General features: G+C 41.2%; 1 protein-coding gene across 2 annotated transcripts in view; it reads right to left on the bottom strand.

The window, feature by feature from the left end:
* The window catches only part of zgc:174356 (uncharacterized protein LOC100137120 homolog), a 112,531-nt gene that overhangs the window by 81,766 nt on the left and 14,555 nt on the right, over positions 1–16,210 (bottom strand). For both annotated transcript variants that reach the window (XM_068044158.1, XM_068044159.1), the window contains exons 2-3: positions 10,463–11,198; positions 5,960–6,057 (exon numbers count right to left, since the gene is read on the bottom strand). In XM_068044158.1, the coding sequence (XP_067900259.1) occupies positions 5,960–6,057; positions 10,463–11,198 (834 nt within the window). The remainder of the gene's footprint in view (positions 1–5,959; positions 6,058–10,462; positions 11,199–16,210) is intronic.

The following is a 16,210-nucleotide window of genomic DNA, read 5'->3' on the forward strand; positions in this document are numbered from 1 at the left end:
AAATTAAAGCCCTCCCTCCTGCACCATCTCCCCAACCATGCATTCATCTGCTCTATCCTCCTATTCCTATACTCATTGGCACGTGGCAACGTGAATAATCCAGAGGTTACAACCTTTGAGGTCCGGCTTTGAGGTCTGCCAGAAGCAGATCAGAAGCTGGGGTCGGGGTGGGGGAGGGGCGGGGTTGGGGTGGGTGAGCGGTGATGGTGGGAAAGAGATCGGAGGAGTCAGCAGGGAGCAATTGGAGGCCTCCTGGGAAGATCAAGAAAGGTCAGCTAGGGGTTGGTGAAGCAAGGATACTTACTTCCAGCATCCGGCAATCCTTATCTCCCTTTTAGCTCCCAGGTTTCCCGATGCTCAGGAAACTCCAGGTGCACAGAGTTAAAATTTAAAATGGTGGTTAAATAGGAAGCAAGCAGCCTCATTATATTTAAATTGCCAACCCACCTCCTAAGAGAATGTTGGCTGCCCACCCCTATCCCGCCTCCGTTAAAACTGAAAGTGGGCATGTTGAGTTTGGGATTCAGTGTTTTAACATTACACCTGACCCAAACCCGCTCATTTTTGGGGGGCTAAAATTCTCTCCATTGTTCTTTTCACTTGGTGTTACCACACTATTACTTTTGAGGCATGTTCCCATTAAAGCTGGTCCCGGATGGGATGCATTATTCAAAGTATACCAAATTTCAAAAACACAGCTATCAATGAAGAATTTCAAGTAACACGTCCCACCTGGGATCATTGTTTAGCTGGAAAATGAGACCATCCCACAAATAGAACATAAGCAAGGTATCAACAACCAGGTTGAAGAAAAATTAAGTTTCAAGTGGATTTTCCCACCACGCAATTCAAAATTTTTCTTTGCATTTTTGATCAGGGAAGTTTGCCACATTCTCCTTTTTGGTTTCCCCAGCTACACACATCAGATTCTGCCACGAGATTTGCTCATGACACTTTATTAAGATGTAAGTAAAGTTTCTCATTGACTTTTTCCTCTAAGAGAAGCATTTGCCTTCTACTTGGTCTTTCTTCACTGTGACACAGTCAAAGATATGATAAAACCAGTGGTGGACAGACCAGCATGTAAAATGGGGATGCCAATGCATCAAAACACACTAAATACATTTAAGAGCTATTACAACCTTGATTGAGAGAGAATGGTCCATCAACTCTGTCCCAGTGAAATTTGATACCTGCTACAAAAGGGGAAGTACTGTACTGCGATATATTGCACTATTCAATCCCCTGGAAGAAATGTATTAACTAGTCCAAACTATTTCCATGACCAAGTGAGAAAGGGGTCCAGGGGTTCACGCTCAGTCTTTGCCTGATTTGACCATAACAGGGTTTAATTTTTAAAACGTCATGTTTTTAGCTCCCACTCAGTGAATCCTTGTTCACTGCTCTCCAATTGTAAGGCAAATAAATCAACCAGATTTATTTCAGATTTCCAGCATCCGCAGTATTTTGCTTTTAAATAAATCAACCAGACAGGTTTTCTTAGATTTAAACAAGAAAGGTGCAAGTTTACTAACCTTAAAACTCTAATTCAGTTAAAACTACTACGAATACGCGACACGACCACGCTAGCATGCATATGTGATAAACACACACGCAGATAAAGACAGAAAGGTAGAAAGAATAAAGGGGTAAAGTTTGAAACGATGACTGGGGTTTATTTACTGTCCTTTGAGTTCGATGTAGAGTCTTTGATTGCAGTTAAATCTTGCTGTTTCGTGGATGCTTTCAAACTTGTTTTGATGTAGAGAGAGAGAGCAAGAAAGAGAGAGAGAGCGCGCGGTGGGGTGGTGGGGGGGGGGGGGGGGGGGGGCGGGGGCAGGAGAGAGGCTCTTTCTTCAAGTTCAGTTGCAGTCTCACCCAAACTGTTCTGTGAGCAGTTCAAAACCAAACCTGGGCCAGCAGGTTAGTCATGTGACTAGTTGCTTTTTAACAAACTCTCCTGCGTTTTTGTGGATTCCTTTCATCTTAGTAGGCACCTGCAGTTGGGGGGTGGTGGGGTGCGGAGTGGGGGGGGGAATGGAATACTGGCTTGTTCCACATTCAGTGGCTGGTGATCAAAATCCATTTGGGTTAATTGGATCAGGGAGCTGTTCTATTGTCTCTCCAGGCAACTGTCTCTTAGTCTGCAAATTTTTCCAGCCACTGCTGATCTCATTAAACAATTCATCCCTTCAGTCCAGCAACAATTTAAAATTAATGTTTCATACGATGAAATTAATATGCCTCATTCTTGGCAGGTGGGGTCTTCATGACAATATACATGCAGGTGTAGCAGTATTAGAATTGAAAGTGACATGCAAACCAGTAACGCATGGGTACATTGTATAGATACACAGACAGGTGGCCCTAGGCAGCTACAATACAAAGTTGTAGATGAAAAAGGTCCTAACCTTAGATATCCACAAGCTTGGACCCTGCTGTTCATCATCTTTCAATAGCTTTCTGTTGATGCAATGTTGCCAACCATTTTATTATTGCGTTCTTGAACTGCTTGGAAAACTGAAAATGTTGAGTTAGCTAGTGCAACAGGGAAGCTGAACTCTAGTAATGAAACCTCTGCAAGAAAGTGTTTCAAAACAGCTGAGCAGCACCCCCTGGATCAATGGGGGGAAATGTTAGAGATGAAAGTTTTGAGATTGATCTATGTGCAGAGAGACCAAGTTTGACAACCTATAGAGAATTAAGAGTATTGCATTAGTTAAGACTCTCGCTGGTAGTTAGTTACAGGCTCTCTTCATATTGTGAGTATCTGCTTCTAACTAGTTGCTTGGGATGGTTGGCAGTTAGAAGGCCAGTCCCCCAGAATAGGATTAGAGAACCAGGATCCTTGGTGTTAATATTGGTTTGCTTGAATTTTTGTAGCTGCTTTTATTTTCTAAATTACTGAATAAAGTGCTTATTGAAGTTTGAGCTAAGTATTTGACAAATCTGGGGCTCAAGTCTATTTTAGTCACACACTAAGGACTGGAGACCAAGAGAAAGTTGCAACAAAACTCTTATACCTAGATCTGACAGAGGACAGTTACATTCAAAGTAGTGAGACCTTTGCTGTGCAAACAAGGAGCCTTGGGAAAAGAAAGAGGGATAAAATAAAGACACTGATCCATACATACATTACATGTAACCTTGGATAATGGCATCAATGGGAAAGGAAGAGGTTCTCATTAAAACTGAAAATGAAGCGGGGCAAAAGTTCCGACAAAATGTAGTAAGAGGAATTAAAGAAAAGAAAGTATTCAGTCTATAAAGATAAAACATTTAAAATTGAATAAAAAGAAGCCAGGCTACATGACTGTGAATAGAATAGAATTGGAAGAGGATAGGAAAAGCCGTGGAGAGAGTGGAACTGACTGTCATGAAGACCCTCACCTGCCAAGAATGAGGCATATTAATTTTGTACCAAAAACAAGAAATGCTGGAATCACTCAGCAGGTCTGGCAGCATCTGTGGAAAGAGAAGCAGAGTTAACGTTTCGGATCAGTGACCCTTCTTCGGAACTGACAAATATTTGTCAGTTCCGAAGAAGGGTCACTGACCCGAAACGTTAACTCTGCTTCTCTTTCCACAGATGCTGCCAGACCTGCTGAGTGATTCCAGCATTTCTTGTTTTTGTTTCAGATTTCCAGCATCCGCAGTATTTTGCTTTTATATTAATTTTGTATATCATCATTAAACTGTTGCTGGAGTGAAGAAGTGACATGGTTTACAAGGAATCACCAGACACTTGGCTGGAGGACATTTGCATACTAAGAGACAGTGCTTGGACAGACAAAAGAATTGCTCACTGATTCAATTAACAGAGATTGGGCTGGGCAATGGTGATCCACATCTTGTCAGGGTGGGAGACAGCACTACACCCCCCCCTCCCACCCCCGTCCCCCCCTCTCCCCACCCTCCGAGAGCTTTGGAATTCACAAACGCAGGAGTTTGTTTAAATAGTTAGTCACATGACTAACCTACTGGCCAACTTGGAGTTTTGAATTGTGCTCACAGGACAGTTTGGTCAGACTGCAGATTGTAACTGAACCTGGAACAAGACAGCCTCTCTCCTGACTGGCTCTCTTTTGCTTTCTCACAGGCCTGCGGACCCACTGAAGACACGTAAACCTCAAGAGAGAAAAGACTCCTATATCGAAAGAAGTTAAAGCGTGCACTGGGCCCCAACGAACAGCAAGACTTGCCGGCACCCAAAGACTCAACATTGAACTCAAAGGACCGTAAATAACTACCAGATATTGCTTCAAACTTTTCCCCTTTTTTCCTTCTACTTTTTCTGTCTCTATCTGCGTGTATGTTTATCATGTGTGCATGCTAGCGTGGTCGCATCGCGTATTCGTTAACTGAATTAGAGTTTAAGATTAATAAAATTCCACCCTTCTTGTTTAAATGTAAGAAAATCTGTCTGATTTCTTTGCCTTACAATTGGAAAGCAGTGAACAAGGATTCACTGAAGGGGAGCTAAAAACACGGTGTTTCTAAAATTAAACCCTGTTACGATTAGACCAGGCAACGGCTGAGAGGGAACTCCCTAGACCCTTTCTCACCTGGTCGTAACTGTAACCAAGAACCGGAGAAAGATATAAGTGAGATAGTGAAGATAGAAGATAATACTCCCACAGACCCTATTACTATAATAACTAATCATCCAGAGGTCAAAGAAAGAGTGCAGAAAAAAACAACTGTAAAACACTACCATCTTCTCAGGGCAACTAGCTTGGGCATTTATTGAAGCAGTCACCCACATTGCAAGAAAACTATTATAAACACAGACAGTATTGCTAACTCTGTTCCTTTCTCAGATAAAACCAGAGCTCCCAATGGCTCATTGGGCAAATATGGCATTGAGTCTTATAGATTAGAAAGGTCCCAGAGTTTTAACATTGTTCTGTGCTTAATCAGGTTTGAGTGCTACATTGCCTTTATACTGGAAAGGAGGGAAGGGACAAGCAGGATTCCTCCTGATTGCTATCAGTTACACTTCTGGAAAGTATATATGAGTAATCATAGGGTAAAGCCAGAATTGGGCTCCACTGTGATCCACCCCATGGTTCAGGACAGGAAAGGAGAAAAACACAGAAAATTGGATAAGGGAAAGGAAATAAAACACATTGTTAAGCTCATTTCCAAGTAGCCATCGAAAGGCAAGAAAGTCAAATAATCAAGCTGTTTGGCCACTATGAGACGTAATTGCTCATCATAAAAGGTAATGTTGGTTAGTAAGCAATGCCATCTAGTTAATATTTACAAGTTCTTTTTTGGTTTGGTGATGGGGAAAGTCAGAGTGGGTTAGTTCAAAAAAAACTTACATTTAAATAGCACCTTTCACAATCTAATTACATCCCAAAGTTCTTCACAACCAATGAGGTATTTTCCAAGCAGAGTCACTGTTGGCAGCAGCCAATTTTCATGCACCGTGATCCCATAAACAGCAATGTGCTAATTAGCCAATTTATTTTCTCAGTGATGCTTGCTCAGGGATAAATGTTGGCCATGACACCAGGAGAACAGACCCTACTCTTGTTCCTATAGTGCCACAGGATCTTTTACAACCTCTGGAAGGAGCAGATGGGAACTTGATTTAATGTCCCATCTGAACACTGCATCTCAGACAGTACAGCACTCCCTCTGAGCTGTACTGGAGTGTCTGCGGAGATTTATATGTTCCATGTTGGAGCAGAGATGAGGCGAGAGTGCTACCACTGAAACAAGGCCGATACCTACCTGCAAAACAAATTCTTCCAAATACAAGGAATACTGAAAGAATATGTGCAACCATAGTCTAATTATTTTTCTTGCAATATTTGACACATTGAAGTTACAACACAGAAACAGACTATTTCGGTGTTTAACCCTCCACGCAAAAGCCACAAATAAATCTAAACAGCCAATGCAAGGAAATATGCAAAGTACAGCCTTGGCAGACATGCCTGGTACTTACTTCAAGAAACATCTTAATTGCACTGTATATTCCATATAGTTCAACTGAAAAGTGTCTTGGTGGGTACGTCAGAAAGAAAATCAGTATAGACTGTTCACCTGTAAAATAAAAATATTCAAAACAATTTAAAACATACGCTTGTCAGATAATAATATTTTTGGATAGCCAGTTCTCACACCTCTGCAATGGGTCGATATTTTGTGAGGGATGAGGAGAAGGAGAGCAATTTCAGGTACAATTGCGGGAAAAAGTATTGGAATCATTTAATAAACACGGATATCACAATGGAGAGACTAGATGGGAGCAAGGGCCTTCCTCATCCATGTTTATCTGTGAAAGTAATCTTATAAAGAGGTTTAAAATGAAATTAAAGTATTAAAAAATAAATATCTTAACTAAGGATCTTGTATTGTGAATGAATCTTATGTATCTTATCTATGCACAGACTGCTTGGCAAGGTGTTCAATTAATGCAAACGACCAAATCTGAAGTTCAGAAAAGTCTGACTGCAGAATATGTTTAAACTTTTTTTTTAAACTTTGGCTTTCTGCAACATTAACATAGTAATACAGCACCTGTAATGTAATAAAACATCCCAAGGTGATTCACAGGAGCATTATAAAACAAATTATGACATCGAGCCCCAAAGGAGATATTAGGACAGATGACCTAGGTAGGTTTATAAGGAATGTCTCAAAAGGAGGAATGTTCAAGAGGCCAGATTTAGAGGAGCACAGATATCTTGGAGGGCCGTGGGGCTGGGGGAGATTATAGAGATAGGGAGGAGCAAGGCCGTGGAGGGGTTTGAAAACAAGGATGGGTATTTTAAAAGGACGTTGCTTGGCCAGGAGCCAGTGTAGGTCAGCGAGCAGAGGGCTGTTAGGGGAACGGGACTTGGTGTGAGTTAAGACACAGGCTGCAAGTTTTGGATGACCTCAAGTTTACGGAGAGTAGAATGTGGAAGACCAGCCATGAGAGCATTGGAATAGTCAAGTCTGGAGGTAACAAAAGCATGAATGAGGGTTTCAGCAGCAGATGAGCTAAGACATGGACGAAGTCAGGTGATGTTACAGAAGTGGAAATAGGCAGTCTTAGTGATGGCATGAATGTAAGGTCGGAAGATCATCTCGGGGTCAAATGTGACAGCAAGGTTGCAAATAGACTGGTTTAATCTCAGACTGTTGCCAGGGAGAGGGATGGAGTCGGCAACTTAGACATTTAGAAAATAATGAAATGATTGGGCAAAGTCAACATGGATTAATGAAAGGGAAATCATGTTTGACAAACCTGTTGGAGTTTTTTTTGAAGATGGCACTTGTAGCATAGATAAAGGATGTGGTGTCTTTGGATTTTCAAAAGGCTTTTGACAAGGTCCCACACAGGAGGTTAGTAAACAAAATTAGAGCTCATGGGATTGGGGGTAATTTACTGGCATGGATTGAGAATTGGTTAACAGAAAACAGAGTAGGAGTAAACGGGTCATTCTCAGGATGGCAAGCTGTTACTAGCTGGGTACCGCAAGGATCAGTGCTGGGGCTGCAGCTGTTCACAATCTATATAAATGATTTGTATTTCAGCAAAGCTTTTGACAAGGCCGCACATGGGAGACTTATCAAGAAAGCAAATGCACATGGGATACAGGGTAACTTGATAAGGTGGATTCAAAATTGGCTTAGCTGTAGGAGACAGAGAGTGATGACAGACGGCTGTTTTAGTGACTGGAAGCCAGTGTCCAGTGGCGTACCACAGGGATCTGTGCTGGGTCCCCTATTGTTTATCATTTATATAAACGACATAGATGACTATGTGGGGGGTAGGATCAGTAAGTTCGTGGATGACACAAAGATTGGCCGAGTGGTTAACAGTGAGGTTGAGTATCTTGGGTTACAGGAAGATATAGATGGGATGGTCAAAAGGGCAGAAAAGTGGCAGATGGAATTTAACGCTGAAAAGTGTGAGGTGATACACTTTGGAAGGAGTAATGTGACATGGAAGTATTCAATGAATGGCCTGACACTGGGATGTTCCGAAGAACAAAGGGACCTTGGCGTGTTTGTCCATAGATCTCTGAAGGCAGAAGGGCAGGGAAATAGGGTGGTGAAAAAGGCATATGGGACACTTGCCTTTATCAATCGAGGCATAGATTACAAAATCAGGGAGGTCATGTTGGAGTTGTATCGAACTTTTGTAAGGCCACAGCTGGAGTACTGTGTGCAATTCTGGTCGCCACATTATAGGAAGGATGTGATTGCACTGGAGGGGGTGCAGAGGCGATTCACCAGGATGTTGCCTGGGGTGGAACATTTAAGCTATGAAGAGAGGTTGGATAGGCTTGGGTTGTTTTCGCTGGAGCAGAGCAGACTGAGGGGTGACCTGATCGAGGTGTACAAGATTATGATGCGCATGGACAGGATGGATAGGGAGCAGCTGTTCCCCTTAGTTGAAGGGTCAGTTACGAGGGGACACAAGTTTAAGGTGAGGGGTGAGGTTTAAGGGGGATTTGAGGAAGAACTTTTTTACCCAGAGGGTGGTGACAGTCTGGAATGCACTGCCTGGGAGGGTGGTAGAGGCGGATTGCCTCACATCCTTTAACAAGTACCTGGATGAGCACTTGACACGTCATAACATTCAAGGCTATGGGCCAAGTGCTGGAAAATGGGATTAGGTAGACAGGTCAGGTGTCTTTAATGCATCGGTGCAGACTCGAGGGCCGAAGGGCCTCTTCTTAGAATTAGAATTAGAATATTACAGCGCAGTACAGGCCCTTCGGCCCTCAATGTTGCGCCGACCTGTGAAACCATCTGACCTACACTATTCCATTTTCATCCATATGTCTATCCAATGACCACTTAAATGCCCTTAAAGTTGGCGAGTCTACTACTGTTGCAGGCAGGGCGTTCCACGCCCCTACTACTCTCTGAGTAAAGAAACTACCTCTAACATCTGTCCTATATCTATCACCCCTCAACTTAAAGTTATGTCCCCTCGTGTTTGCCATCACCATCCGAGGAAAAAGACTCTCACTATCCACCCTATTCTGCACTGTATTATTCTGTGATTCTGTATATGGGGACCAAATGTAACATTTCCAAATTTGCTGATGACACAAAACTAGGTGGCAATATCATGTGAATAAGTGTGAAGTTATCCTATTTGGTTGAAAAAGCAGAAAGAGTATTTCTGAAATGGTGAGAGGTTGGGAAGTGTTGCTGTCCAAAGGGTCTTGGGTTCTTTGTTCATGAGTCACTAAAAGCTAGCATGCAGGTGAGCAAGCAATTGGGAAGGCAAATGGTATGTTGGCCTTCATTAAAAGGGGTTTTGAGTACAGGAGTTAAGAGGTCTTGCTGCAATTGTATAGAACCTTGGTGAGACCACACCTGAAGTATTGTGTACAATTTTGGTCTCCTTATCTAAGGAAGGATATACTTGCCATAGAGGGAGTGCAACGGAGGTTCACCAGACTAATCCCTGGAATTGCGGGATTGTCTTAGAAGAGATTGCAGAAACTGGACCTGTATTCTCTAGAGTTTCGAAGAATGAGAGGTGATCTCATTGAAACTTACAATATCGTTACAGGGCGTGACAGGGTAGATGTAGATCCGATATTTCCCTGGCTGGTGAGTCTAGAACCAAGGAACATTGTCTCAGAATAAGGGGTAGGCCATTTAAGACTGAGATGAGGAGGAATTTCTTCACTCAGAGAGTGGTGAATCTTTGGAATTCTCTACCCCAGAGGGCTGTGGAAGCTCAATCATTGAATGTGTTCAAGACAGAAATCAATAGATAACTGGATACTAATAACATCAAGGGATATGGGGAAAGCACAGGAAAGTGGTATTGAGGTAGATGATCAGCCATGATCTAATTGAATGGTGGAGCAGACTCAACAGGCTGAAAGGCCTACTCCTGCTTCTATGTTCCCATGCTAGGGAACAGAGTTTTGAGCGGGGACCAAAAAAAAATGGCTTCAGTCTTCCCAATATTTAACTGGAGGAAATTTCAAAAGGTGTAACACTCAGATAGTCTCTACAATATCAATATCCAGAATTAAGTCATTCCTGGCTTTGTAACAGCTTTATTGCACATGAGGACAATGACAAATTTTTCTTTTCAATCTGCAATACCACCACAAACATATCAACTTCCTTGCTTTAGTTATCTTACAGACTTTACCACAAATCTTGCCAAATGCAATTAATAACACTGACTAACAGAAGCTGTCCTTTTAAAACAAGATTGGAAGTTCCTTCAAGTTAAAGTTCCTTCCTCAAAAACACAAGCAAGGTAGAATTATTAGACATACCAGGCTGGAAAAGAATCAATTAAAAAACAAAGTTTAAAAATTTAAATATCAGTTGACAGTTATCAATGTTGACAAGTTGAGTGCCAGTGGCCATAAGAACTCAAACACGAACTCTTAGATTGATGCTCGATCACTAGGCCATCTCAAACAAAAATTTATATTTATATATATAAATATATGTATACATATTTGCAACATACCTGCACTGCAAACATAAATCAAGAAGATGCAAAGGCATATAAGGTAGAGCTTCAATTGATCCTGTCCTCCTCGCACCTTTGAAAAAGTTTCCCATGTTCTTGAAGTATATAAGAATATGTATCTTGTGAAGACCCTATCATTAGCTGTGGGAGCTATTTCATCAGTTAGATGCATCCGTTCAGTCTCACAATTTGACTCCTGCAGCCACAGAAGTACATAGAAAATAGATACCACTTGGCAGCCACAATACACACCAAAAACATGTGTCATGGTATAATTCTGAAGGAGCCATCCACTCAATAGATACCCAATGGTTGCCCCAATATAGTTCATTGACTGTACAATGCCAATACGCATGGTACGGTTCCCATCATTCGTGATGTCAGCGATATAACTGAAGACACTGAGGACAATGGCAACATAATTTCCAAAGATCCCCATTAATGCAGAGGCAAAAATGCACCAGTAGATTGACATTTCTTTAACCTGCACCATCACTATCATTATAGCCCCACCAAATGCTGCACCAATACTGGGTAATACCATGCCAAGTTTGCGACCTGCCTGATCGGACCGGGCACCAAGCAGAATTGATGGAGGAATGGACAAACTGATCAACACAACAGTGGAGAGAAGTAGAACGTAGGAGGCTTTGCCCTGGACAACTAAAGACTCTGACGGATGGTGAGAGAGATCGCCGCACATATCCTCTTTATTATATAGGTCTTCACAAATCTGAAAAACAAAAATACTTTACCGAACTATTCAACATTATGTTTAGGTATCTAAACCAAGCTAAATATATTTTGTAGATTTTCACAATGGAACGTAATGACAACTTTAAGAAAAACAGCTCCTTGCTGAACAGGCAATCAGTCTTATTGGAAAGGGTAAAATCATTTTCAAAGAAAGCAGCTTTTTGCATTCAGCCATGTGTATACATCACAACCATAGTAATTATATTATTTTTCTAAGCACTAAAGAATTAAATGGAGGGACAAAATAATTCACATTATTTCTTTTCAGCACTTATCATATCACTATGCTCTGATGCACTACTGTGCTTAATTGCTTTTCACACCTTACTCTATGGATGTCAGAATTTCTGTGCCATGTGCTTAGCAACTCCTTGCAAGTTGCTGTGTATTCATCTCCTGTAGAGGTTCTGAAAGACCAGGTTGTTTTCTGTGCCTGTTATGATTTTTTGGTTGTAAAAGCAGGCAATGATGTTGGCAGCTATGGGCTGTTGATAGGTCATGGCTGCTGACATAACTTTACACGACACTTGATGTGGATAGTAGACTGGATTTTTGAGGAAGCGACTATGCTCACCACTGACCTCGAAGCAAGCTGCCCACAAAGATCTAGCAATCTCCATGGCATGGATTCCCAACAGCTGTTTAAATGTAGCACCTAGTAAAGGCAATCTCCAGGGATCCAGCAGCACTGATGTCTTCAAGCAGGAGAAGCAGCCAATCACATTGAATTATTCTCATAGACAGCAAACCGGGAAGTTAAAAGCACTGAATCACTTCACTTTTAATTTAAATTTTCTGATAGCATGATTAATGATTGTGACTGGATTAAGATAGAAGCTAAAAGAAAGAAATTTTTAAAATATGTTTTAAATGTAGAATTTTCTCATAATGGAGAAATTTGACATTCCACAAACATAAAGTTAGCTTTTCAGGGCCAGTGAAAGCATCTAGCAGTAGTTATGAAGTTAGTACATTGTTAAAAACCCAATTACTTCTCATTCAACAACGTGCAACTTTTTCAAGGATTTGTACAGCAAGACAAACAGTGTAAAAATAGAAGTTTGCATCAATTCACAGTTGCTTAAGAATTACATTCTGGAGGACCTCAACAGCTCACCCCGGAGAAGTGTAGGATCAATAACAGCGTCTTCTGGATTTCCGTGTTATTCTGGTTATGTGTGGGCTCCAGACATTGCTGTCAATTTCAGTGGAGTAATGACAGGGAACACCGACAGTTTCACCATTATTACCATCGCAATATCTGAGTTGCTATATTTTTGGGTCTTCTCTCATTTCTTAGCGCACTTTCAGAAGCAAGTGTCAACTCCCCATACGTGCAGCAGCATCTAGCTTTGCCTTGAGATCTAGGTAAGCTTTCAGTAACAGCCATGTAAATAAATATCTATTCTGGTTCGGTAATTGATTTTAGCGAATGGGCTATTTCCTGTGGCTCTATGAGATCTCACTGCAAAAGCAGTAGAGCATAAAAGGTCTGGTTTAATATACAAAGCAAATTATTATTCATTATTTGTGTAAGTGAAAAATCTAACTGATATTATAGATTTACAGTAGAAAGCTTATATCTAACTTGATTGGACAAAATAATAAAACAATTGTAACTCTCTCAAGAGCCATGCCAAATCAGTCAACAAATTGCAGATACACACAGCATTTCTTCATACAGGAATAACAACTTGTCTCAAGCTTCTCAAGTAGACTCTTGCCTTGTCTGGACAGAATTGAGTGTTTTTGTATCCAAGACTTTGTGAATTTTAATTAACCAGCCAAACAAACAAATTCAAATAAAAGCCTCATATAAATACTGTTACGACCGAGGTGGGAGGAGTGCACTGTTAATTCAGTCCCACATCTCCACAGGTCACAACATATCAGTAAATTTTCCCACTTACCGGAACAGCCAATTAGGTACTCTATCTGTCCCAGAATAAAGCACACCAACCAGGTTTCTTTAATAAACAACAAAATTATCCATTGATTACAACACTAAGTCTTAACCAATATTGAAGTAAATATATACATGAATTGAAATATTAAAGCACAATATTATTATCCTAGCCCTCACGCATACATCCAAAAACCGGTTAACCGGGAAAAAAGGGATTTTTGTTTACAGCCGTTTTAAAGAAATAGAAGGAATAAAAAAAAAACTTGTACTGAAGCGAAGAGATGGAAGTCTTTTGGTTTGGTGAGGTGTCCCAAAGTCGAATAGTTGGATGCCACTCATTCTTTTCAGGCGAGGTTGATGAACAGACTGTTTTTGAGTAGGCATTCACAAAAATTCAACTGCAGAAGCTTCACACAGCTCTTCCATCAGGTGTGCAGCAACAGGTGTCAGTTCTCTAACACATTCAATGCAAAAGTCCTTTTTAAAGATGCAAGGTTTCTGCAAGCATTCAGGGTTTCTTAAAAATTGCAGGCGGCAAGAGTACCTCTTCACACAGGCTTTTGTTTTTCACTAGCAGGGATTCTTCAAAGAAAGGTAACAGTTATCTGGTTTTTCTTCTGATCTCCTGGCAGCTCCATATGCAAATTCCAACTGCCTGCTTTTAGTCCAAAAACCAGCATCTTTTAACAGTTCAAAGTGAAACTAACTTTTCCAAGCAAGTCTCATGCTAAGTCATAAATTCTCTCTTGTCACAACAAAGGGTACTCTCAGGTCAAAACCCCCTGCTATGTTTACTGGAAATCACATGCTTTCCAGAAAAATCTTTTTACAGGTCACAAAAACAAGAAGTGCTGGAAATACTCAGCAGGTCTGGCAGCATCTGTGGAGAGAGAAGCAATGTTAACGTTTCAGGTCTGTGACTTTTCATCCAATTCTGATGAAAGGTCACGGAGCTGAAACGTTATCTTTGCTTCTCTCTCTACAGATGCTGCCAGACCTGTTGAATATTTCCAGCACTTCTTGTTTTTATTTCAGATTTACAGCATCTGCAGTATTTTGCTTTTATTTGTTTACAGGTCAATCTTCTTTTTAAAAAAAACACCCAAAAGATCAGCCTCTTCATTTTAAAAATACAGATTCCAAGTTTTAGCAAAAAAAGGAAATTCCACAACAATACAAACTAAACCAATAACGAAGTCAGCATATTTCTGAAAATCATGTTAAGACTCCAGAACAAGCCCATTGCCTGGGATACTATAACAAGCTTCATAACATTGTATCAGTACAGGCTTTGGCTTGAGTTGGCAGTTAAATTCTCTAAGTACAACGGCCTAGTCTTAAAGATGGCCACTAAATTCAAACTTGTGCAAAAATGATCAACTTCATCACAATGACTTGGAAATATATATTTGATAGGATAAAGATTAAGACAAAAGCTGTTTTTACTTGCTAGAGTACAGGATATGAGTCACAGCCCAGTTGTCTGCCAGTTACAGGCAATCCTACTGATCTACAAATAAGCCAGGAAGTTTGGTCCTATGACTAATCAAATTAAGCATTGTTGAAATATCAATTGTGTGCGTAAAAGACCTGGATGAGACATGAACAGTGAGTTACTAAACGATTCTAGGTACCAAAAGCACCAATGTGCCTTTCATAGAGTCATAGAAACATGCCCTTCGGCCCACCGTGTCTGCGTCGGCCATCAAGCCTATCTATTTTAATCCCATTTTCCAGCACTTGGCCCATAGCCTTGTATGCTCGGGCGTTTCAAATGCTCATCTAAATACTTCTTAAATGTTGTGAGGGTTCCTGCCTCTACCACCTCTTCAGGCAGTGTGTTCCAGATTCCAATCACCCTCTGGGTGAAAAAAAAATTCCTCAACTCCCCTCTAAACCTCCTGCCCCTTACCTTAAATCTATGCCCCTGGTTATTGGCACCTCCGCTAAGGGAAAAAGTTTCTTCCCATCTATCCTATGAAAGGCCCTCATAATTTTGTATACCTCAATCAGGTCCCCCCTCAGCCTTCTCTGCTCTAAGGAAAATAACCTTAGCCTATCCAGTGTCTCTTCATAGCTGAAATGCTCCAGCCCACACAACATCCCGGTGAATCTCCTCTGCACCCTCTCCAATGCAATCACATCCTTCCTATAGTGTGGCGACCAAAACTGTACGCAGTACTCCAGCTGTGGACTAACTAGCATTTTATTCAGCTCCATCATCACCTCCCTGCTCTTAAATTCTATACCTCGGCTAATAAAGGCAAGCATCCCATATGCTTTCCCAATCACCTTACCTACTGTCTTCAGTGATCTATGGACAAGTACACCAAGGTCTCTCTGACCCTCTGTACTTCCTAGAGTCCGACCATCCATTGTATATTCCCTTGCCTTGTTAGTCCTCCCAAAATGCATCACCTCGCACTTCTCAGGATTAAATTCCATTTGCCATTGCTCCACCCATCTTACCAGCCCTCTATATCGTCCTGTAATCTCAGGCTTTCCTCCTCACTATTTACGACACCATCGGTTTTTGTGTCGTCTGCGAACTTACTGATCATACCTCCTATATTCACGTCTAAGTCATTAATGTACACTACAAACGGCAAGGGTCCTAGCACTGATCCCTGCAGTACACCACTGGTCACAGGCTCCCACTTGCAAAAACAACCCTCGACCAACACCCACTGCCTCCTGCCACTAAGCCAATTTTGGATCCAACTTGCTTGATTGACCATTCATTCTTGGAATTATTGAGCCAGAAATAAATACTTCTGCCTTTCCTGGAATTTTAGTCCATTTTCAGTGGATTTGTAAATTTCAAGTTACATCTGACAATACAAACAATTCTTTGAAGGAATATTGGACTGTTTTGATAAAGGAAGTGCAATGGATGGTGTGTATGTGGACTTTCAAAAGGTCTTTGATGATGGACCACATAGAAGGCTAGTTGATAAAATTAAGGCGCATTCTATTAAATGGAGCACAGCAGCATGGATAGGAAGTTAGCTGAAGGATAGAAAACAGTAGTGGTTAATGGAAAGTTCAGTTCCGATGAAAAGCCATCAACCTGAAATGTTGGG

Source organism: Heterodontus francisci, chromosome 13 (assembly GCF_036365525.1).
Source record: "Heterodontus francisci isolate sHetFra1 chromosome 13, sHetFra1.hap1, whole genome shotgun sequence".
Lineage (NCBI taxonomy): Eukaryota > Metazoa > Chordata > Chondrichthyes > Heterodontiformes > Heterodontidae > Heterodontus > Heterodontus francisci.